This window comes from Euprymna scolopes, chromosome 2 (genome assembly GCF_053919585.1).
Source record: "Euprymna scolopes isolate OS-2025 chromosome 2, ASM5391958v1, whole genome shotgun sequence".
Lineage (NCBI taxonomy): Eukaryota > Metazoa > Mollusca > Cephalopoda > Sepiida > Sepiolidae > Euprymna > Euprymna scolopes.
The window spans coordinates 125,405,204-125,431,134 of NC_136483.1; the positions used below are offsets into that span (position 1 = coordinate 125,405,204).

Sequence of the window (25,931 nt, forward strand, 5' to 3'; positions counted from 1 at the left end):
TTCATTTATATTTTGTATATAAAATTTTTATCTTCCCAAACCCCCCTTTCTTAAGGGTTTTAATTAGGTTATCATGGTATGATGTTCTTATGGTGATTGATGAAGGATGTCGCTGATGGATGTATAGTATGAATGTGGTATTATGGTGTAAGTAGAGTGAAAGTAGGAACTAGTTAGGTTAGATTAGTCAGAGAAGACCGTCCTTTCCCCTCCCCCATCTTCGGCCTTGTGCCAAATTTTTCTGAATTTTTATTTGTAAATTTTCTGAAAATAAATACCTATTTTGCTATAACTACTTATTGTGAACAGGTCTTTACAGATATACAATCCTTCTAGATTGGTTTCACAAATTGTACAATAAATTTTCGACCATAGCTTTACTAATAATACTTTACGTTTAGTAAAGATTGAAAAGAATGCTGAAAATACGCGCCAATTTTTTTTAGGAAGATGGAATGAAACGGATCACTAATGGAGTTATCGTTCGTGATAAAACGATTTTTAAAAAGTTATCAGTAGATTCACCGGTTGAATCCAAGTTTAGCGTTACAAATTCCAGAGAATTTTTGGAGGATGGGCACTATTGCCAAACGAATTATTTCGCGCTAAATAGTATTATGTTTAAGAAATTAACCATTATAAGCAAAGAACAAAATATCGAAGCCAGTGATTTTGTTTACTTTATCGCCATCATCTAAATTGAAAATAAAAATGTCCGCTTGCTTTTCTCAATATTTTAATTTTAATTTAATTTTTATTTTTGGATTGAAAAATCAAACATTAAATTCAAAGACAGGCAACTTCACCTATAAATTCAGAAGTCATCTTACAACATTGAAAAACAATTTTCAATGAAAAATGAAAACATAACCTGTCCATTATTTAATATTTTAATGTAAAAAAACAAAACAAAAAAACTGAAAACGTAAATTAGTCCATGAAAAATACAATTTAGACCGATATGGAAGTTCCTAAATAAAGTTTGGTGCTAATGCACTTACTGATTCGTCGCTCTATTTTTTAAATCGTATTTCTAAGTTTAATTAAAGTTTTGTTTTTTATTCAATTGTAATAGGTACAAAACACCCTCCCCTAACGTTATTTCATCACGGATCAATAAGTACATGAGTACCTCAAGTTAAGATGTAAATGAATCCATTGTTAGAAAATTTGTTACCATGTTTAAAAAATTTGTTACTATGTTTAAAAAATTTTTCCAATTCAATTTTTTTTATTTTTTATTTATTTCTTAAGTGAAAGTAGAGAATAGTCACAACCCCCCCCCCGGCTTTATTATTTTTAGCGCGGTAACAGATGCAGTGGATGCACAAGTACCCAAAATTAATTGAATGAGTTTGAAAAATGAGCAAGAAAAAGAGAGAGAGAAAAAAAAAAGTACAGTGCTTGTGCACTTTTGCTATCGCGCTATTTTTAAAGTTTTTCAGGTTAAATTCAAGCTTCATATCTTTTAAACTGCCGCATGGGGACGCAAGAAATTCCATGCAGTCAATGACGAAATGTTAAATCATTTCTTTTTCCTGAATAGCTTTCAAAATAACTTATTTCAGCACGGTGCCAAAAGTGCAAAACTATGCACTTTTGATACTGTGCTGAAATAAGCTATACATTCACCCAACAATTTAATAAAACAATATCATAAAACTTAAATCTAATTTGAAAATAATTAGAAAAAAAAAAAAAACATAGCACGGTAACAAAAGTGCATAAGTACCAGAAAAAGAAAATGAAAACCTAAAATAATCATAAAAAAATAATGCCAGAAAAAAGTTTAACAATACTTACGAATCGGCATGATTTTCTTTAGTTTAAAACAATAAATAAATAAAATACTTAAAAACTCGGAATTCCACATTCAATAACCAGCTTAACGTTGCTCATTTTTAGACTTTTAGGAAATATTCTATTCAAAGTTAAAGAATAGAGAGTAGATGAAACAAGTTTGAACGGGACTTTAATACATTTATAACTTATACAGTGACGACGACGACGACGACGACGGTACTACAAGATAGCTGGTGGTGGCTATGTATTGTGACATTTAAAATTACACGTTAGTGACGTTGATTAAAAAAAAATAAAAAAAACTTTAAATTATTATTATTATTATTTAATTTTGAATAATTAAATAAAATATGTAGAAAAATAAATAAAGCCTGGCCAACCGGAAACGGAAACAAATTTTATAATACAACGGACTAAATTATACGCCGATATATTAATTGTACAAGTTTGTTGTTTTATTATTATTTCATAAATTAATACATATCTATGCACAGAAAAAAAAACATTAAAATTAATTCTAATTTAGCTTTACCATGTTTCTTACTTTAGTTTTATATATTGTTAGGCATTTTGTTTTATTTAATTTTTCTCTCTTGTTTCCGCCATGTTGGTAACAAGTCATGTTATGTCATTTTGTGCTTAATCTTACCAGCGAAAATATTTCACTAAAAGGCATCTGAGTTTTATTATTATTTTTTTTAATTCTAAAGTTTTGTGTTTTCAATGTATATTTGTGCCATAAAAGGAAAAATATGATTTTTTAACATTTCGTCTGTTTTGTTCATTGACTGCATGGAATTCTGGGAGATTTCTGGCGTCCCCTAGTCAAATTTCTAATGGCGAATGTTGACTGAACACCTCTGTAATCGTGGGAGACAAATGATGGCTACTAATGCAACACCTGTAAGCATTTATTTCGTTTAATTTTTCTCGTTAAATTTTATGTAAACACTTAACTTGCTGTATGTTTTTTTTTTTCTTTTTGTAAGCTTTCATTGCAAAATGTACTTAGATCTAGTTACTACCTTCCTTTTTCGAGACGGCTTCGTGAAAAAATCAAATCCTGAATTCAAAATGTTGCCACTCGACAAAGAAATCTTTTTTTGTTTATTGTTGTTGTTTATTGCGACTTATTTCTTTCTCTTTCTATCCATTAATTCATTTTCGTATAAATTCAATAATTTTATTATAAACGTATTTATTAACGCTTTTTCATTCAACTATTTACAGACCCGGTAGTGAATCTCTCTCTGCCTTATTAAATGCATGTGATCCCCCAGATAAAAAAAATAAAAAGAGTATGTTTAAAAAAAAATGTATTTTAAAAACACGATAAAAATGTCTTTTCACTTTGTTTTTAATATATAATTTTAAAAATTTCGATCTTGCTTATATAAATCTAAAATTTAAAAACAAATCTGTTCAAATTCTGTAGGAGTACCTAAATTATGAATTTATTAAAATATATTTTCATCTAAAATTATTCTAAACTTAATTTCGTTTTGAAAATTTACTTTTGTAAATCTTAACCTTTTTTTTTTTTTTTTTTTTTTTTTTAAAAAAAAAAAAAAAAAAAGGTCAGTGTATCTTTTCTATTTTCTTTATACATTGAGAGAAAAAGAATAACTTATTTTTCCTTTCAATCGTTCTGTGTGTGATTCTTTAAACGGTAAGTTAAACTAAACCTTTCGGGTGCTAATGCACTTACTGATCCGCGATTTTTTTAAATCGTATTTCCAAGTTTAATTAAAGTTTTTATTATTTATTTATTTTTTTTATTCAATTGTACAGAATAGATATAAAACACCCTCTACTCCCAATGGCTTTTTAAATAACGTTATTTCAGCAAGGTGCAATGAGTACTAGCTTGCGATACAGATTAATAATAGTAAAATGAATTCTATGTTGTATTCATGCGTTGCATTAATGTTATACAATGAGTAAAAGTTGCTTTTTGAAAGTTAAATTATAATTGACACACTTTATTCCTTTAATTTCCCCATGTGGTCATTGAAGTTCAAATGTTATTTAAACTATTTCGTATCAAAATATTGTTTCCTAAATATTTAAAATCAATCAATTTTACTTGTTTTTTTGCAGAGAAGGGTTAGTGTGCACTGGTTTTGTACAACCTGCGGTATTAGTGCACTTATTGATCCGTGCTGAAATAATATTTAAAAGGCCATTCTTAACATGGGGAGGGTGTGTTGTACCTATTCTATACTTTAACCTTACAATTGAATTAAAAAAAACAACTTTAATTAAACTTGGAAATACGATTTAAAAGTAGAGAGAACGGCTTTCGGAATAAACACTCTTTGCAGTGCATAGGGTCAATATGCACTGCAAAGAGTGCTATTTTTCAAATAGTATTGAGTTAAATTCAAGTTTTACGATATCATTTCGTATTAAATTATTAGGTATGATAATACAGAATAATTACAAAACGTGGAAATATCTGGTAAAATGCAATTGTAACAAAATGTTTTCATGTTCGAATCAATTGTTTCTGTTCTGACCTTTGTCAGGGGTGAAATTTCCCTCAATAGGAAAATGAATTGATTTAGTAATGGCGAAGAATACTGTTTATCTGTGGTTTAAGAACATAAACCATAATAAATGACTTAAAAGCTACTTTCAGATAGAACAGTTTCCGAAAAGCCGCCAATTCGAACTTTTTGGTTTAGAACTAAATTTTTTTCATGAAAAACGAAAGGAAAACATTTTTCAATTAATTTAGAAATAATGAATTTAAGATCTATAATTTCAGTGTCTTTAAAATTTATGCTGAATCATTCATGGGTTATGATTTTATTTAATCCTCAATACTCTCTCCCTACAAAAATGTGACTTTGTTTATACACGAGAGAGGTCGGGCTTTTTTTTTTTTTTTTTTTTTTTTGAAGGATATTCAACGAGAATTGTTTTTTTAATCTTTTCCCAGAATGTTAGTTTCACAACTGTTTCCTTTATATGATTACTCTAATTCGATCAATTAAGAAAACGTTCCCTGATAAAATAGCTGGCCATAAAATGTTTGATTAAAATGCTGCTTGTTGACGGATCGGTTTTTTAAATGTGTGTTTTAAAAAAAAAATAGTACGGGCAAAATGAATACCGATGCTCAAAATGTATAAACATTTTGACCCCTCCCTTTACTTAAAAATTCATCAAAAATCTGGAAATCAACCGATTTTAATAAAATTTTCAGTATTTATCAAATAATGATCGCGGATTATAATGGACTTTATTTAAATCTTAGTGAAATGTATTTTGTTTAAACAAAAAATAACTTTAGTAAAGTTATGTTTTCTGTAGTAAATAAAAAAACGCAAGAATTTATTTTTGCTTTTATGTAAATAAAGTATCGTAATTTGTAACAATAAAATAAAATTTTTTACAGTAACATTACGAAAAAAGCTCCTGAAGTCCGTATTAATGAAATCGATATAATTAGAAGAAAAATTAATTTCCCGAACTACCAATATTATCATTGAATTAAGCATTGTTTATTAATATTTTCACACAAAAAATCATAATTGCAATTTTTTTTTTTTTTTTTACGCTTACATTTTTAACGTAATCTTTACATGTAAGATTCTAATATTTCCATTGCTCGCAAGAACGTATAATTATCAACGTAAAATAATGTTCACATAATCTTGGAAAATAAAGTAAAAAAAAAAAAAAAAAAGGTTTGTATTACTGTACACATAGATTCGAAAAAGTTGTCAGAAAACAAATATATAACAAATAAATATTATCAAAGGCAAGATAAGTTACTTTTCTACCTAACTGGATACATTTTTTTTGTTTTTATTCAATGTAACATGTTTATTCAGCTCGAAAAACATGCAGTGTTTACCGATGTATTGGAAAATTCAAAATGACGCCCGACACTCTCTTTAACACGGTAAGTTTGGGAAAAGGTGTTATAAATAATAAACTAGACAAAATACTATTAAAAAAACACCGAATATATGTCAACTTATGTCACGGTAACATATAATGAGCAAATTTCTAACAGTATTTTGTCTAGTTTATTATTTATAACATCTTTTCCTGAACTTACCGTGTTTAAGATAGTGTCGGGCGCGGGCGCCATTTTGAATTTTCCAATACATCGGTAAACACTGTATGCTTTTCGAGCTGAATAAGCATGTTACATTGAATAAAAACACGAAAAATATATCCAGTTAGGTAGAAAAGTAACTTATCTTGCCTTTGATAATATTTATTTGTTATATATTTGTTTTTTGACCACTTTTTCGAATCTGTGTACAGTAATACAAACCCCCAAAAAATTAAATCGAAAAACAGGAACATAGAAAAATAATTAAAAAAGGGCAAAAATTATATGAACGTTCCATGTCGGTAAGTACGGATGATGCGCAGAGTTGAAAAGAAAATCGTTTTTTTGCCCACCCTCCTCCTATTTTCAACTACCCGCCTGTTTGTTTTTATGAACTTCAAATTTCACGTAAACATTGATAAATTTTAACGTACGTCTATTTTTTTAGTGTGTAATTTTTTCAATGATTATAAATCGTTTTCTTAACCAATTGTAATTCTGTATTAATATTAATAAATAATCGTGCTAACTTTTTTTTTTTTTTTTTAAAGAATAAATTGTCAGAAGTATAATTAATGAATTTAATTAACTTTTCTGCATTTTTAAATGAAGGAAGGAGGGTCTGCGACTAAAAGAAAAAGTCGCTCGGTATGCCAGAATAATGTTAAATAAAGACATAAATTATGTCTAATTTGTCTTTCCATACATATTTGAATATTGCCGCCAGATTTTTTTTTTTTTTGGATACGATAAATAAGTCTCGGTCCAATCAGTGAATTATTACTCTTTTAGCAAAAGTTAAGTACATTTATTGTATTAATTCATTATCTTAAGACTTTAACTTCACTTGGAAATAATTCCAGAAAACTTAATGTAAACTCGATTTTTGTCATAATGAATTTTTCAGATTTGAGATAAAATTATTCCATGTATTTATTTCACACACTTTTTCTTTGAGAAATTAACTTTAGACTATAATCTTTCAAATACAATAAAAAAAAAAGTACTCGAAAATTTAAAAAATTATGATTAACTGGCGTTAAAAACCATTAAGTAGCCATTAAATTGCCCGTACCTAGTACTTACTTGTCATGTCAAAAATGTCCTAAAATTATGAAAATTCATCGAGTAGAAACTGCTGTTGTGCTTTTAGTAAAAAAAAAAAAAAAAAAAAACTGTCGCTAGACAGTAAATATCGGAAGTCATTACAGTAGCGAGAAATATAGTACACATTTGCCTAAATTTTTGTTTGTTTTACTATACACATAGATTCGAAAAAATTGTCAAAAAACAAATATATAACAAATAAATATTATCAAAGGCAAGATAAGTTACTTTTCTACCTAACTGGATAAGTGTTTAGCGTTTTTATCTAATGTAAAATGTTTATTCTGTTCGGAAAAGGTCTCTGTTGAATAGTTTAAGTTTGGGAAAATGAGTTAAAACTAAAAAATTATGCAAAATACTGTTGCTAAGAGCACGTGTTTAGTAAAAATTCTGATTTTTTTAAGCCTTTGAACTAAGAAAATCGTAGCAGACCTGAACGAGCTTTCCCCCCTTTCGTAAAAATAATTTCGGCACTTCTGTATGAGAGGACCAGGGGGCAAATGTGTGTATTTTAGTTTAGAGAATGGCCGATAGAGGTTGTTGGCAACCAAAGAACAGTCGATAACTCATATTTTTCTTGTAACTGTAATAAATTATATAAGCATTATATTCCAACAAGATTTTAATGAAAATCACTCGTTGAAGGAAAAAAAATATATTAAAAAATCGAAAGTAAATGTCGATACATTTTTATAGTTTAAAATTATATTTTGCTACATTGTCAAACTAAAATTACATTCTAATATATTTTTTGCAGTGAAAAAAATCTATATTTACGACATGACTGTGTCATTTAACTCCTAAACACAAAATCTTTTTTTGCCTAATACGTTAAACGGCATTTATAAATAATATTAAAGAAGAAATTTTGGAGAAAAAAAAACAAACTTTAACATTTTAGAGGGGCGGGGGTCACTTTTCTATATAAATTTAACATAAAATGGTTCCCCACTTTTTGGCCACCTAGTGTACCATTTTTATGTGAAGTTTTCCAAAATGTACACATGATCTGGTGACGTCATCAATTGATGTGCTTGTGTGCTTGATGCGAGCCACAGCGAACGATTTTTTTTTTTTTAACTATTACTACTGTAATTTAATAGGAATTTATTTTATATGCAAATAGTTTACTTAAAGATTAAATTATCGAAATGTAAAAAAAGATTCACTATTATCGTTAGAAATAATCAAGTAAAATCTTTTTTTTTTTTTTTTTTTTTTTTTTTTTTTTTTTTTTTCAGTGGGAGTAGAAAACATAACACAAAAATAAAATGTTATGTGACTTTTTTGACATCTACGGAAGAGCAGAAGTAACAATAAAATAGTTAGTTCACTACACATGCATGTTATTTTAAGTTTTCGATACTTTGGAACAATTTAAATTACGAAAGAGCATTTTTTTCCTCCCTGAATGCTACTTGGGAATAATTTTCCCTTTTACCAGTTTGGTGCCTCTGACCACTTCATTACTACTAAAATTAAAAACAAACGTTAATGAAAGAATTTGAGTTTTTAAAGTATCTAAAATTGGAAAATAAAAAAAGCTTAAACTTTAAAATTAAACGTAAAACACAAAAAAAAAAATTATGAAAATAATTGAACTTATTTTTAATAGATAATTTGGTTACTTTTTAGTAAACACTAACAGAATAATCTAGTTAAGCTGTGAGGTTTTAGAATGGCAAACGCATCTGCGGAAGTGAATGTTTTCAATCAACCAGTTCATTTTTGTTCAGTCCCGGCTTCAATATTTTATTTCATAAAACAAGACCTACAAGAATATCACAGTGCATGTACAAAAACTGGGTTTTAACGCAATATTAATTTTGAATCAGTTTTAATCTGGCCATTAAATAGGTGGCAAGAGTCATGTTTATATAACTTTATATTTTAAAAAAAATTTTCACAATTAATTAAAAAAATCTATGTTGTAGCGGACAATTAACTGATTTTTAAAAGATTAAAAGGATTAAGATTCCATTATTTCAAAATGTCCGCTACAACATAGATTTAAAAAAAAAAAAATGCTGTTTTTTAGAAAAAGCGCTATTTAAAAGAAAAAATTAAATTTATATCAATTTTTTAATTGCAACTTCAAGGTAAATTCTTGTTCAATACTTGTATTTAAACTTTTAAAAAATAAATATATTTTACTTACTTGAACTCTTATGTTTCATAATAAATAGAAATTTCGATAGATTTAAATATATTTTGTTCAAATTTCGAAAAAATAAATGGGGGGGAGGCACACTAAAAAAAAAATTTACTCTCATATATTTTACGGAAACTGCATTTTATATGTAATTTCATTCTAAAAATGGATAAGCATCGAAAATTTCACAAAAATCTGACCATTAGTTGATTTTGCTAGATTTATTAAACACGGGTTTGTTTTCACGTTCAGAATGTCTACTACATGGGAACGTTATTTTACAGCGCCAATTATGTAAATGCGAGTTTTGTCTCGCAATGTCATTATTTTTTCATTATTTTCATACAATGAAAAAACTTTTTAAAAATTATTACTAGTTTATTTTGCCTTCCTTTTAAATGGTACAAAAGTTATTTATAATAAAATTACATCGTGTTACATATAGGGTGGGGTAATTCTGTTGTGAATTTTGGCAGTCCCTAGTGTTCAATGAGATCTATCACCCCTAGTACTTTATTTTAAGTTTGGTGATTGGGGGGGGGGGGGGACAAAACTTTTTCTTTCTTTTTTTTTTTCAACTTTCAAAAATGTTGATTTTTATCAACCTATATTTAAAGTTTTCGTAACATGAAATATGGGTGTAGAACACATAAAAATATATTTTCTTTAATATATTTAACGAAACCTACTTTTATTTTGTAAGTTTATTTACTAATATCCTAAATTTCAGGAAGATATGACTATTATTTGATTTTTACTAGATTTTTAAAACCTGGGTATGTCTACACTTTCAAAAACGTCACTACATAGAAACGTTGTTTTAGAGTCTCAATTTTCAGTCTACAAACTTGAGATTTGACAGAAGGTGTACTGAGATTTGAAAAAAAATTTTAATCATTTTACGGCCAGAAATTTGGCTGTCAAGGGGTCAAAGTTCAACTATTTGACCTTTGAAAACTCTATCAAACTCCTCCACCAATTTTGACTCTAAACACTTGAAATCTTAGATGTAGGTTACTTGGACATAGATCAAACTTTTTAATTTGATTTGAGCCCAAAACAAATGTTAAAGGGATCAAAATTGGGGTCAAAGTTTTACAAAATTTGACCTCTGCGGTCTCTACCAAATTACTCAACCAATTTTTGGCCTTTGAAATTTTACATAAAGGGTATTCAGACATAGGGCAAGCTTTTTAATCGGATTTTGGCTGAAAATTTGGCTGCCAAGAGGTCAAAGTTGCAAGAATTGACCTTTGCAGACTCTACCGAACTCCTGTCAATTTTGGGTCTAAACACTTGAAATTTTAGATGTAGGTTATCTGATCATGAGTCACACACACACACAAAGTTAGAAACACTACATAGGGCCCAAGCAAAGCTGGGCTGAACTGTTAGTATTAAATTACATTTACATATGGGGAGGAGGGTAAAACTGTTGCGCGTTGGAGGTACCTACCATTCTGTACTTTCACCTAATAATTTCATAAACAAAACGAACCCCAAAATGACAAATTCAATTTTGGGGGGAGATTACATTAGGAACATAAAATAACAAAAAATTTAATTAAAATTTTTTTGGAATTAATTTTTGGTAAATGTAGTTCTGGTAGACCAACAACTTTTAAAATCTTGTTTTCTAGGGTATTCAGGTGTGCTGAAAACGAATATCACATTTAAAATTGAGTCTGGCAATTAGTTTTCACAATATTGCAAACATACTTTTCCGCATGTTATGTCGCCATGTAACGTGGTGGCCATATTTGTTTATACCGCATGCACAAACGGGGGAGGGGAATGCAGAGCTAATCTTTTTTTATTATTTAAAAAAAGGAAAATTATCCATTTTTTTTTTTTTTTTTCTTCTTTTTTGGGAGGGTGGTAAACGACGCTTGATCATGTAAAAATTTACCAAAATTTTGTCTGCTAATATGTAAGTTAAGTCTGTTATCGACGATAATCCACGAATTAAGAGAAAATAAGAAAGCGTGAAAAAGGATCATTATTGCGGCAGGGGGAAAGTTCATTCAGGTCCGCCAAAATCATTTTGACTTGAATTAAGTTTAATGGAGGGGTAGTAATGGATTCTGGTTTTTGTATTTATTGCATCACAGAACCAAAGTCTTTGCTTATATGTATGGCCAAAAATGGTGAAAAAAAAAGGTTGGGGGGGGGGGCAAAGGTTTGAAAGCTGATTTATCATAATTTTTTTTTATTTTTTTTATTGTATTTGAAAGATTAAAAACTAATGTTAATTTCCAAAAGGAAAAAGATATTTGTACATGTGGAAAAAAATGTTTTCACAGCGATCTAATTCAGCTAAATTCTCAAGTTAAATTAATTCATTGTAAAAAATCCTTTCTATTTCCAAGATAATTAGTAAAGACGAAAGATATTGAATTAAATAAATTTAAAAAAAAAAAAACACTTTGTTTGTACAAAAAATAGCTTAATTAGCCCCCAAACCGAAAGAAAACATAATCCTTGTCACATGGATTATACGGAAGCCTAAAATCTCAGACAGTCGAAAGGCTGTCTGAAAATGACGTTGAGTTGTTAAAGAGTGTTGTTTTTCTTTTATTCTCTCCCAGCCGTGCATCCATGAGTTTCTATTGTAAATGTTTAATTTTTACCTTTTTTTTTTTTTAATTCAATTACTTTTCTATGTTCCTGCCTTTTAAATTAAAAAAAATATTATTTTTCAAGATTATATAAAAATTGTTTAAAGTTTCACATTTATGCAAGCAAGGAAAATATTAGAATCTTAATTAAAAAATTAACCTGTAATTAAAAAGAAAAAGTTGGAAATATTTTTTGCAATTATAATTTTTTGTGTGAAAATATTAAACAATCCTTAATTCAATGATAATATCGGTAGTTCAAGAAATTAATTTTCCTTTGCATTATATTGAATTCATTAATATGGACTTTAGGGGCTTTTTTTCTGCAATGTTCCTGTAAAAATTAAATTTTTCTTAATTGCTATAATTTATGCTTTTTTCATAAAAAGCAAAAATAAATTTGCATTTTTTTTTTTTTTTTTTTTTTTACTGCTGAAAAACATAACTTTAGTAAAGTTATTTTTTGTTTGAACAAAATAATACATTTCGACTAAGATTTAAGTAAAAATGTATTCATTATATTCAGTGATCATTCATTAAAATTGGTCAATTTCATGATTGTTAGTGAATTTTTAAGTAAAGTTTGGTTTTTAAATGGTACACTAGTTTTTAACATTTGTCTAAATTTACAATCATTATATAATCAATCACTCGTTTTCTTTTATTTTAAGATGGCCTTTATATTTTCAGTATTTTAAATGGCACTCTGCTTATTGCAATGACAGGACACGTGTGTTATGTTGTATGCATCAAGAAGTACTTTTATTTCTCGCTTTATAATGTTCAAATGTTTTATTTCGTCAAGAAAACATATTTCCTTTTTAATATGAATGTGAAGAAAATTCACATAAGAGATAGGCCCTAAAGGACACTAAATGTGCATAGCTTGAATGGATTTCTTGGATTTTTTCAGTGCTTGCATAAGTGATGCAAGAATTTGGGATGCATTGGAAAGTTAAAGTTTGTTAGAAATTGTGTGAATCAGTAATTTTTTTATACTAATTCCGACTGGGAATTAATTCAAGCTCGCCATAATGGAGATTCAGTTAAAGTATGAGTTTCCGATAACGCTCTCTGTCGATAAAGTGGGAAAAGTTCTTGATAGATGAATATTTCACATCAACGTCAAAACTGGAAACTTGGGAATTCAAATTCCTTGATAAAAATTATGACAAATAGACAAAAATAAATTTCATTCATTGACGTCACTAACAGAAAACATGACATTTGGAAAACTTAAGTATTTTTGTCCACTTATTTAAATATCAAAACATTTTTTGTTAAAGCTAACAAATCGTTCACAAATTTTTGATAAATTTAGTTTTTATTTTCAATTACATTTCTTGTCCGAGTGACTCCTTATTTCGTTAAACTTTCCAGTTTAAGACGTTTGTATTTCTCTACCTAGACTTCAGGCCAAGATTACAGTGTAGTATTCTGATGCTACACTTCGCCTTTTCTGTCCTCTGTCAATGAAGGAGAAATCCTTAATGACTGAGACAATTTTTGTTTGTTTCTATCCAGATTGACCCTTTTTGGGATGCTGGATTTTTCTCACATTAACTGACCTTGTGTCAACTCTCCTCATGGGAGGCAAGTAAATAGGAACTTAACTAGAAACTGAGCACCTCCTACAAATATTTAAATATTGATTTTGTATTTAGTTTTTTTATATATATAATAAATAAATATATATATATATATATATATATATATATATATATATATATATAATTCGGTAGATTAATGTCCATTCGATTATAATTCACTGTAAAAAATTATGAGAAAAAAATATATATTGAAGGGGGGGGGGACACATACCAAAATGGCCACCAGCAATCACATAAGAAATGACATTGTTTAATATCTGGAAAGCTACTTATTTGCGGAAAATTTAAATGCGATATTTGTTTTTAGCATACCCGAAAACCTAACATAGTCATTTTAAAGAAAAATATTAAATTTACTAAATGCATCACAATGAAATTCTTTATCAAACCGCCTAATTATTTAGATATCCTCAGTTTAAAAAAAATAAGGCCGATAGCCATTAGTCGCGTGCTCTTGTGGTGAATGAATGCGTGAATATAGGATTGATATGAAATTCTTAAAGATAAACTAAAATAACCGAAAAATGGGCTGAAATGACTTAAATAAATAAAAAGTAAATGACTTAGCAAGAGTTTAATGAACTGAAGGATGAATTGAATGACCTTAAGAATGATTTGAATGCGTAAAAAATAACTGGAATCCTTCAAAAACAACTTGAATGATCTGGAGAATGGCTTGTGAATGGCTTTGAGACTGACTGGTTATAAACTTTACATTAAATTAATACAGAAAAGTGATCCCCACTTTCAAAAGGCCAAAAAGCTAAGGACATCTATTAACAACAGACCTTTGATCTTAACCAAAAAGGCCAAGCACAAGTGTTACAGACCGACGGAGTGACTTATAGAGTCGCATGCACGCGACTAAAAACAGGTTTGTTTTACAGATTCAAAAAATGGTCTTGACAAGAAGTTAAAAATAAATTCAAGTTTCACAAAAGTACCGAATAGTTAACAAAACACCCTTCGTTCCCCATATTAAGAATGGGTTTCTAAATGATAACGTTATTTCAGCATGATAGCATAAGTGCAACGTTACCTTTTATTTTATTTTATTTTTTTTATTTTTTTTTTTTTACTACTAAGAAAACAATTCTGCACCTTTAAGTACAAGTAAAAAGTTATAAATACAATGACAGAAACGCATGTACTTAGTACATTTTGTTGTTTTTTAACGCTTTTAGTACATGTGTACTAAAAACGTTAAAAACAACAAAATAGTGTTTGGAAATCAAACTTGAAAATAATTTTTTATAATTGACAAACTCAGAATAAAAAATGGAACTTTTTTTCTGCTTCCAAAATGAAAGCATAAAAAAGTTTTCTATTTTTAATAGAATACAAACTAAACTCGTTAATATGCTGACTTGTAGGCAGCTCAGCACTGGTCAGCGCATTAGTTCATAGCGGGCTGTTTTTCTTTTAAATGGATTTGAATTTCTATAAAAGATAACATTTTAAAGAAATTTCCGCACAATTAATAATTATCAAATATTTATATATTATACATGAAAATAATTCTGAAACTATTATCTGTATGCAAATGGATGATATATGCCAATTTATCTTATCAATTTTGAAATATTCTTGGTCAACTTTGCTCGGTCGTAACTTTGCTTCCTGTGGTCGTAAAAATATAAATCAAAGTCCACTAGAGATAGACTTCTACGCTTATATAGCTTGTAAAATTTTAGCCATATCCAATCAAATTTAACCCCTCACATGTGTATCCAAACGTAACGTATGAAATGTAAACATTGAAAAAACAGGTTCCCTTTTTGCTGTCGCCATTTTTTTACCGTTTTTTTTTTTTTTTTTTTTTCCCATTTTTAACTTGGAGCATAAAAACATTGAATGCATAAAAGAAAAATTAATTAACATCATTGGAATGCTTATTCTATTTTCTTTTCATCAATGTAATACTTTTAAAATCGACCCACAAATAAAGAAAATATGACTTGTTGAAGCACATTAGGTATGTAACATTGCTGATGCCCACGAAAATACAGCATACGTTTGTAACGCTATTTAAATTGATTTGAACATAACGAGATACAAAGCAAATTGATTAATTTAATTAGACCCATCATCACCGTTGTTGTGATTGCTTGGGAGGTCTGCTGTTTTGGACGCTCCTTCGGATTGGGATTTGCACAGACACCGCAATTCATGACTGTCTGTTTTACATGTCCTGTGTGTTGGGTTTGTTTTTATTTATTCATGTCCACTGCCTTGTGGCCAAGGTTTTTTAACCAAAGGCTAAGGGTGAGGTAGCTATCATGGAGATATTTTAATGTGTGAGGTCTGTGACCGGGTTCTGTTGTCCTGAGCAGGTCTTTTTAATCGCATGAAAGCGCACGATGATACGGGTTCTGTTTCTTCTAAGCCAATGACCGTCTTCAGTGTCATGTTTGCTTGAGGGTGTGCAAGTCGCTGGCAAGATTGAAAAGTCATCTTTGAACACGTGGACTTTAAGTGACTGAGGGAGTGGCACTCGTCTGACAAGACGTTGCAATCATTGTGTATGTATATCTATATATAGATATGTATGTATATACATGTATGTATGTGCGTATATGTTTCACACTAGATATGTATGTATATACATATGTTTCACACTACTAGCTGTACCCGGCCACGTGTTGCTGCTGTTCAGTTTGTTTGAATGGAAAACAAAAAAAAGAATGTTTCTCATATGTTCTCAATATTTGTGGATACATAAGGTGTTCCTTTTTTTTTTGTGCAGATGAAGAGATTGTCTGATTTTCCAAATCCAGAACACGCAAGATATATGTGAGAAGCAATCAGGGTGTAGATGTAAGTCAAACAAATGTAAAAATTGTCCCTGGGCCGTGTTAATGGTTATTGCAAATGCCAAGTGAATTGTAAAGCGCAATATCTTAAATTAAAATGCTGTATCTGTTTAAATCGTTCGATGCACGTCAATTGCCCGTTCTTCCAGTGATAAGCAGAGGGGAAAACATAATGGTTTAATTTTACTATAGACATGTATGTGAATACGCATTAAAAAAATCTTGTAAATTAAATAATTTAGCTGATTGATTTTTTTTTTTTATGAAAGTATAGTTTTATCAAAAATAAATCGATAGAAAAATTGAAATGAAAATTGTTTAAAGAATAAACCAACAAAGTGGGAGACCGATGATAATTCGAAAGAAAAGAATAAAAATCTAGTAGAATAAGTTTTAACAAAAAAAGGAAATAATTTGACAAACTTGTTTTTTGAGATAAAATATTGCTTCAAATATAATTAATGAGGATATTCATATTCGTTTTGGTGCTTCATTATTGTAGCGAAAATCGAAATATTGATTTTCAAGTGAAACCAATAGTATCTACTGAATTGTCATGTCATAGTAATGAAAATATCAACAGCTTAAAAAACGATAAGATAGAAAATAATTATTAAAGAAAATAGTTTTTGAAGAAATTTTTAGCTATTTCCCTCGTGTTTACATCGCATGTCATGTGACAAAACAAACATAGCCGAAATTATTTTTTCATTGAATCATGGAAGACTTAAATAATTTTGACATAACAATTAGGTAGGTAGGCTTATTGTTTAAATTGACAAAAAATGAAAAGTAGTCATATTTTTTTAAAATATCAACTTTTCAGATTTAGCTACAATAATAAAGAAGCGTCCTTTTTTATTGAACACTCCATATATATTTTTTGGTACTCTTGCAGAATTTGGCCCAGATTCTTGGGATTTGTCGTTGATTATGGTTCGGACTTGACCAGCAGTCACCAGTTTAAGCTGATCAAACTAACATGCAGACGGATTTCAAAACAAACAAACCAGAAAGAAATAGAAATCCAATAAATAAAAAATGACAAAACCTACTGTAAATTTTACTTAATATATATTTATATTTCTCAAAAGCAGTTGCATTTTGTATTTAATTAATTTAATTTATTTTTTTTTTTTATAAAATGCTAAACCCCCCTCCCCTCCCCCCCAAAAAAAGAAAAGATGAATTTTTTTTACCATAAATTCTTTGGTGAAAGGTTTAAGAAAACTTACATTTTTTTGTTCTTTTTCTTTTTTTTACAGAAAAAAAAAATTGACAGTAAACATTTTTTAAAGTTTTTTTTTTATAAGAAAGGATGTATGATTGCCTTTGATGAAAACCGTAAATTGTTTGGTGAACGTACAGAAAATTTTTTTTGGGGGGGGGGGTTTAAAGGAAAATGTACAATTTATTTTATTTTTTTTTTAAAGATGGTAAAAATAAACAATATATATTCAAGAAATAATTTTAAGTTACATTTTTTTATACAAAAAGCAAAAAAAAAAAATGCCAATTTTAGTGTTTCAAAATTTGAACAATGTTCAGATTACAATGATTTGCGGACTGAGCCCTAACTATAATTGACGGAAAATTTAATATTTAATGATTTTTTAGTGGCCGCTCAGTTTATAATACAACGTAAGTAGATATAGATTTTTGTGGTGGTTTCAAGACGAAACTTGTTATAACTTAATGGCTTAATGTTATTTTTCAAATAAAAATAATACTTATGTTTGGATACAAATTCCAAACTCATTTCACTCTAAATAATTCAAATAACTGAAATAGGAATCTCATTAGTCACTGAACAAATATATGTCAAAGGGTAATTCCATCTCAAATCATCCAGAAAAAAACATCTTTGACACCCTTACCTTTCAGATTTTTTTCCAAACTTTCACCATCTGTTGGTATCATAACTAGGGAATCCTGAAAATTTGAGCATTTAACTCTAAGCGGTTCTGGAAATATCACAATTTTGGTATTTTACGTATATCACATCGAGGTGCAAATTCGCAAAATTATGAAATTACGCTTTTTGGGCATAAACCAATTTCTAGACTAGGTAGAACCTTGAAAATTTGCATGGACAAGGTTTTCCACATCTAAAAATCATTTTTAAAACCTCTGAAAACGAACTGTTTCTGAGTTATTAAACTTTTAACCCAGATTTGGGTAGGCGACCCAAAAAAACATGTGGCACTATTGGAAATTTGATTTTTTTTTTTTTTTTTTTTTTTTTTTTTTCTCCTAGACATTCTTGATAGTCTGAACTTAAATTCCCCAAAAAAGAGTGTTTGGTTCTTTCCTCGTTAGCTCACAATCGAACCTAAAAAATTAGCCAATCAAATAATAAACTGCATGTGGTGAGGATACAATGTATTTGTAGCATTTATGAACTCCTAAAAATTTTCACCGCCCCCTGTGATGAACCCATTTTTTTTTTTTTTTTTTTTTTTTTTTTTTAGGTTTAATTGTGAACTAGTGAAGAGAGAACAAAAGCCCATTTTTCTGGTAATTAATGTGTGTTAGGGATGGATACTAAGAAATGGTACCCATACTGGGTGGGTACATGGTTTGGATTTTTTGGCATGATAGTACATTAAAGTCAAAAACTATCAACACAACACAATATCTTATGAGTGTCACTGTTTTATCGTAATCCTCATCAGAAATAGTAAAGCTCCTTCCACTTGAGTTTGTTTTAGGTATGTGGATGCTACAAATGATGTTTTTGAAAGGAACAGGACACAGGTCTGCACTGCGAGACCAGTTGAAAGTTTTACGTGGACCATGGGGGTGCGTGAACTGAACATCAACATCACCTTCACCTTCATTGAGGTTTACTTTCTGCACTAAGCTGACCCACCAGAGTGAGTTGTACACACACGTTACGTACGTTGAAGGAGCAACATCCCCAATGTCAACATGGTGAGGATTTTAAAGGTGTGAATGTCAACAAATGAATTGTCCTCACTACAGAGTTTGTGTCCGATCTTGCATCCTGATTGTTGAACAAAATGATGACGACTACTAGTCCCGGGTACTGTTTTTCTATCCATAAACCTCTTCTCCATTCTATCCTTCACTTCAACCATGTCTTCCTTGTCGATTCCAAAGAACACAATGGACTCCATTTCAGCTTGGCACACTTCCAGTACTGCTTTGTAAGTTAGAATCTGGTTGTTCAATGGTCTCTACAAGCTTTGCTCTGCTGCATGCCGTTTAACGGCACCGCCAATCCCATCACAAGGGATTTCCCATGGCTGGTTGCAAAAAATATCTACTCGGCGTCGATACTGTAATCATCTTTGTGGAATCACAGATTAAGAAAGTTTTTAAATATTGGCCACCACAACCATCTGAAACATAGATTTTGTTGATACCAGTGAGATGTTGTTTAATGAAATCTGTCATCATGCTCTGTATTTTGTGAACAAAGCAAGTGTCATGTGTATTGTCATCAGAGATAAAACATAGCGAGTGATGCTTCGTCTTTGTAGTATATTACAAGGGGGTGAAGTGTGCAGTATTCTTTGCTCCAGTGAAAACTTTGTATCTCATCCTGAATGAGAAACTGATAGTTTATACTATGACCTCATTTTTTCCCAAATTTTCTTTTTCTGCCTTCACATAACGTGCTTGGGCTTTGTTGAGGTACGAGTGTCGAGTTCATTAATCTTCTCCACAAGAAGCTCCTTGTAATCCCCATATGTTGTTGTGTCAACAGGGCTGATCGATCAGTTGTCTGCCATTGGCAGTAGTGGAATTCGGATTCCATATCCAGGTTAGGGTAGGTTGATTTTCAACTTTTTTTGGAAAATCTAAAAGGTTGAAGCAGAGAAAGTTGCACAAACATATGGGGAGTACAAATATAAAAAAAACTAGGTTTCTAACATCAGGCATCGGATGCTAATTTGATTTTAAAGATCGTCTATTTTGAGACACGGAAAAATCCTTATCTGTGAAAGATTTGTATGAAATTATTTAGTATTTTGCAGTTTCAATCATAACAAGTTTTATATATTTAAATAAACTATATAATGACTGATGTGCTTAAACAAAATTATAATTGCCCCCCCCCTTGAGGTGGCGGCAATTACAAAATTCTATAAATGCTGTATTTTACTTTGTTTTATAGCTGCAAAATTCAATTCTTTTTACTATCAATGAAAAAAAGAAGTTTTTTATTCTGTCTGAAAAAAGTCTTAATAAAACCTAAAACAAATTATTTACCTATCTCTAGGCAGTTATCTATGCTTGTATAAAAACACAAAACAATTGGCAAGTAAAAAGCTATTTTTTTACCATCATATCAAAATTCTCCCTATAGGATCCCTTTTGAAGCAAAAGATGGCCTCATTTCATGGCATAAAATCTTAGCAATGATATGTCTGTCTTGCTTCAAGTCTATAGACTGATTGGTAGGCTTCTGATGTCAATTTTACAGCCCTTTCCACACTTTGTGAATGTGCAGGCAAATCAGGTAACTCTGGCTTTCTGCCGCTCATCAATAATTCCTGAAGGTCATCATCTGATAATTCTTCAGTTAGTGCTGGCTCTGAAACTCCACTTTGAAAATCTATCAAATTTGACCAATGTAAAGCGTCAAAATTTATTGTTGATATTTTTTTTAAACGCTTTTTCACTGGTTCCTCACTCCTGAAAAAGAAAAGAGAAGTCAAATAATTTTGACTTGAACAAATGAACACAACTTTTATTTTAATTAATTTTTTTTAATTTAATAATTGAAAATGAACGTATAAATCGAAATAAACAATTTGATCAGTTTTATATGACTGTTTACTTACCTAATGGTTAAAATTCTTCTTATAGCTTCTTCCCTCACTTCCATTTCATCTGATTTTAACATAGAGAACAGAATATTCTCTGGCAAAAGGGCAAAAGCATTAAACTGAAGATTGCTTAAAGCAATTTCCTGAATTTCTGGAGGCTGCTTTTTTATTTGCCCAATCATTTTAAAAATATACATTTGCTGGTTATGAAATTTATTATCCAGTTTAATTTCAAACCAGTTAACTGCATAAACTTCTACAATAAAACTAATCAGCTGGTGCAGTTTTCTAGTCAATTCAGATGGATAAATTTTACGGGTCCACATACACTTTAATCGGATTGCCAGAGTAAGCCATCTTGCCTGATTTAAAGGTCCGATCCTCCATGCTGCATACTGAGGGTCTACTTTACCCCTTGAAATACCAACAGCATACTCTAAAAGTAGTCTTTGGTCACCAGTGAGATCATTTTCTGTTAGTTCAGAATACCTGCCCTCTAGAGGACTACTCACTGGTAAAAAGTCAACTTGGGGTAAATGATGGTAATTGTTGGCACATAATTTTCCGAGTTGACCCGTAAATGATGTTGGGCTTCGTGCACTTCCATCAAGGGATTTAAATAATGCCCTAAAAGGCAGCTCATTCTGGTGTAGAGAACAGCCAATGGTGTGTATTTTTCTATGCAGCTTGTTTTCTAGCGAGGAAACTAGTCCTGATTTGCATCCAGTATTGGTGCTTGTGTTGTCTAAAAGGACAGCCTTTAAAGTATTGACACTCTCATACTGTTCTAGAACTTTGTGAACTTCATCTGCCAGAACAGCACCAGTTGCTCCAACAGTAGGGATCACTCTATGTGTAAGATACTCCCCCTTACTTCCACAACCCATCTCCTTTGTAAATGTCAAGTGATGCTCTTGTCCTTTAGCTTTTCTTCGATTTTTGTTACCTTTTTCATCGACAGTTTCCATGTAAAATAAAGTGTCAATGTCATGTTTCCCATCAACACCAATGCAGACAAGATTTCTAATTTTTTGATTATGTTTTTGATAGGCATTATTTTTTGATCTTTCTTTTTCTCTGTCAATTTTGGACTTATCAATAGGTATCCCAAACTGGCCTAGTTTAGGTGCGAAAACTAGTAAATAAAGTAAAATTTCCCTTAACTTGCGATATCTTGTTTGTTTTTTGGGTTATTTTGATATGGTTTTGATTTAAATAAAATTTAATCTTTTGTCTTTATAGATATATAATTCTTTTTCTTGTGTCTTTAATAGTTTTTTTTCAGGATTTTTCAAGTTATGCCTCTAATTTTGGTAAATGTCGCTTTATTTTTTACACAAAAAAATTGATGTTTTTCAAATTTGTTGCGCTTCATATTGTGAGTCTCTAAGTATATAAAAATGGTATCATTTTAAAGAAAAAAGGTCACTTAATAACATGGTGAGGTTATTAAAAGGTTATAAGTGGTTTTTCTAAAAAAAAATCCAACTTGAAAACTTCAGTGAAAGAAACATAAAAGAAATTTTATAGTAAGAATTCCGAAAAAGGCATCGTTTTGTAGAGGAATATCTCCTCTTTAATAATCTGCTGGTGTCATGTTTATGGCCCCATAAATCAAGGAGCGCACACTAATAAAAGTTGGGGTACCTACAAAGATTTTCAACTTAATGCCAGAGAGACCAATTATCAACTGTCAGCTAGCCAGTAGCCACACAGCAGCACAACTACTGACTGACTGAACAGAAAAACATAAACAAACAACTCGTTTCACTATGGACTTACCAAAGTGAGTTTGTTTTTTCTTTATTATTTAAAAGTTATAGAAAGATATTTTTTTAATTAATATTTTTAGAACGTCATTAAAAAAAATGAAAATTTACAATTTAAAAAATAATGCTAGTTTATTTTCTATAGCTTTTTTCAAACTTTCATATGTTCTTTCATCGCTTTCTCCTTCGGTTACGGTTGGATAAACTTCAGCATTGTTAGATTACTTTAATTAAATTAATTAATAAAACCGTGTACAAAACATTTTTAGTTGTGTGGGACTGACGGAAACTTTTATTTTTTTCGGTTGGATAAACTTTAGCATTGTTAAATTATTTTAATTAAATTCCATAAACAAAACGTTCGGCTAGTGACTTATGACGATAAAGTATGTTTTTGTTATTGTTCAGAAACAGAAGTTTTTTTAATTATGAAAAAAAAAAGAGAATTAAAAAAAAATTATTTAAAATAAATTACTTAAAATAAGCATTATTTATTTACTAATTTTTTGTTTCTTTGTTTTGGATTCGTAAAACGTGTCAACATTTACACTTTGTAGAAAAAAACTGACTAAATATAAAAACTCAGTTCCAAGGTTATATATTAGCAAATATATTAAATTATTTTGTCCTAAAATTTGAAAATAATTACATAAAAACTTTTTATGTCAGCATTAACAGAAATTGTGACAGAACGCATATTAATTTTTTTTTTTTTTTTGTCGTCACCCGTACATACACTCATAAACAATAAAAGTGGTTGCAGGACAGAATGGCTGGCATTCTGCAGCAAAGAAGGGTACCAATCTCAAATCACAAGTTATCGGGCAAATAGGTTTAATTCTCTATTTGAAAATGCCCTAGCAATATATCACCATAAAGAGCACATAAAATTATTTTAATCTGTGTTTGCAACATCTTGCAATATGAAATTACAGAGTGTTTTGGCTGACATTTCTGATGAGAGACTACATTCCCTACTTGCTGCAGTTGGTTTGCTGAACATTAATTTGACCAAACCTTTCTGGAAACTTGTTAACAGCACTGTTCAGTATGTTGACTTCCATCACTATATCAAGAAAATGGCTCTAAGTTTAGAATGCTGGATCAACAATCCCCAGTTGTTATTAAAATCTGACTGTAAAGGTGTATTTAATGGGGAATTCTTTGAGGAAGGCAATGTGTCTCTCTGTATTAGTCTCACGGCCTGTGAACTTGTTTTAGAATGTTTGCGCAAGATACTCAGTTCCTCATTTTCACTAAGCACCAGTTGCATGACTTTTTAGAAAGAGGTGCTTTTGGAAAAGATGTAGATCAGGAGACGAGAGATGCCTTGAAGAGCTGCCCTTTAACAAATCTGTCAGGTGAGCATGCCTTTGGAGATTTAGATTTTAGCATGCAAACAAAACGACATGCATCACTACATAATCGATCATCTTCAAATATGCTTAAGCGCAATCGGACAACAGCTTGGTTGGAAGTAATACCATCAACAAAGACGCAATCCGTTCTGAGCATCTCCAGAAAACATTCAAAACATTTGCGACAAAAACATGCACAACAAGAAGCCCTTGTGAAACTTTGTGTCCAAGAAAAAATTGCACAAACTGAAAGATTAAAGAAGGAAAAAGAACGTCAAGCGGCTGCTGAGAAAGAGAGAATTATTAACTCTGTTATTAAGCATGGTGGTCCAGTGAAGTCTGATAAACAGATAAAAAAAATTTCAGAAAGTGGTTTGGAAGCACTCAAAGACCAATTAAGATACCTCAAGGTTGTTTTAGGTGTCAAAATCAACACCAGTGGAAATAAAGTTCAACTGGAAGCTGCTCTCTCTGACTACTTGAAAAGAAATCCAATTGATTCATCTTCACCTCCACCAAAGCAACAAAAAATGTCTTCCCTAAGTGAATCTGCTGAACATTCAGATAATTCCTGCAGTTGTGATGAAGATCCATCTCAGGATATCTTCAGTTATGAACATCAAGGACAATGGGTAGCTGTCTACTATGACACCAACTTTTGCATTGGCCAAGTCATTGATATTATATCTGCATCCAGCGCTGTAGTAAAATTTTTAATGCAAACAAAAAGTAGAAAAGATTATTTTCGATGGCCTTTATCAGATGACATTGCACAAGTAGAGTCAGCATTTGTCTACAGATGGGATTTTGAGGTAATGCCAGTTTCAAGTGATGGTAGGATTTGGAGGGTTCCTGAGATATCTACCATAGCAGAAGCCTATGAAAAAATTCTGAGAGAAGATCGATAAGAAAGGAATTGTAGTAAGACCTAAAATATCTTTCTTACTTGTTTTTTAAGTTGAAAGTTTTTCAATGTTTAAAAAAAATGATTTGTGCCTTTTTTTTGTATAAAAAATTTCTAAATATTATTGTCGGCGGTGCTTTTTTGGCGAGTTTAAATTTCCCAAAGTAAAAGTATTTCTGTGGCAAAAAGTTTTGTTATTAGAAACAAGGCAACCATTTTTTTTTTTAATTCCTCACCCCAAAATTAGTAAAGTTGCAAAGTTTCAAGCTTCTACCACCAATCGTTACATTTTTACAGCAATTTCAGTAACGTATACTTTTGACTCATTTTTTTTTTTTACCCTTTTTGCCCTTTTTAAAAAATTGCCTGTTTGACTGCTTTTACATGGTCCACAATTGAGTGGTTTTATCAATTTATAATTAAAAGAAAGAATTATCTTGATCTCTAATGTGTTTTGAATCATACTAAGAAGATTCAATACATTAGCTATTAAAATGAAATTGATATGAACAGTTAAAGTCGCCTTTCCGTGTCGTATTTTCACTGTTTTCGCGTTGATAGAGGGATTTTGCCTAGTGTTTAAGTTGGTTTCATCTAATATTTATTGCCTAAATTTGTATTAATTGTCATCTACTACAAGATGACATTACATTTATAAGGATTTTTCACTTGTTAGTAGTTTACATTTTTAGTTATAGACTTTGAAATTTGGCTTCTCGGCCACGATAGCAAATTTCAACTTTCCGACAAACTTTGAATGATCATAACTTGATGGCTAATTGACCTACCAAAATAAATTTGGTATTTTTGTAAACGGTTTACAAAAATCTACATGCCCACATTACTTTTTTTTAGATATGATGGAAATAAAATTTTGGTTTGGGATACCTATTATCAAGAAAAATTTTTTTAAAATCAATATTTGA

General features: G+C 30.1%; 2 protein-coding genes across 5 annotated transcripts in view; one reads left to right on the forward strand and one right to left on the reverse strand.

The window, feature by feature from the left end:
* LOC145295951 (N-lysine methyltransferase KMT5A-A-like) overlaps positions 1-2,023 on the reverse strand; it is a 191,819-nt gene extending 189,796 nt beyond the window's left edge. For all 3 annotated transcript variants that reach the window (XM_080141861.1, XM_080141855.1, XM_080141844.1), the window contains exon 1: positions 1,804-2,023. In XM_080141861.1, the coding sequence (XP_079997987.1) occupies positions 1,804-1,873 (70 nt within the window). In that variant the 5' untranslated portion in view covers positions 1,874-2,023. The remainder of the gene's footprint in view (positions 1-1,803) is intronic.
* A 167-nt stretch (positions 2,024-2,190) lies between these two features.
* LOC145295939 (protein strawberry notch homolog 1-like) overlaps positions 2,191-25,931 on the forward strand; it is a 329,531-nt gene continuing 305,790 nt past the window's right edge. Inside the window, exon 1 of one of the 2 annotated variants that reach the window (XM_080141823.1) lies at positions 2,191-2,706. In XM_080141823.1, the coding sequence (XP_079997949.1) occupies positions 2,647-2,706 (60 nt within the window). In that variant the 5' untranslated portion in view covers positions 2,191-2,646. The remainder of the gene's footprint in view (positions 2,707-25,931) is intronic. The other variant, XM_080141832.1, reaches the window with a different exon arrangement.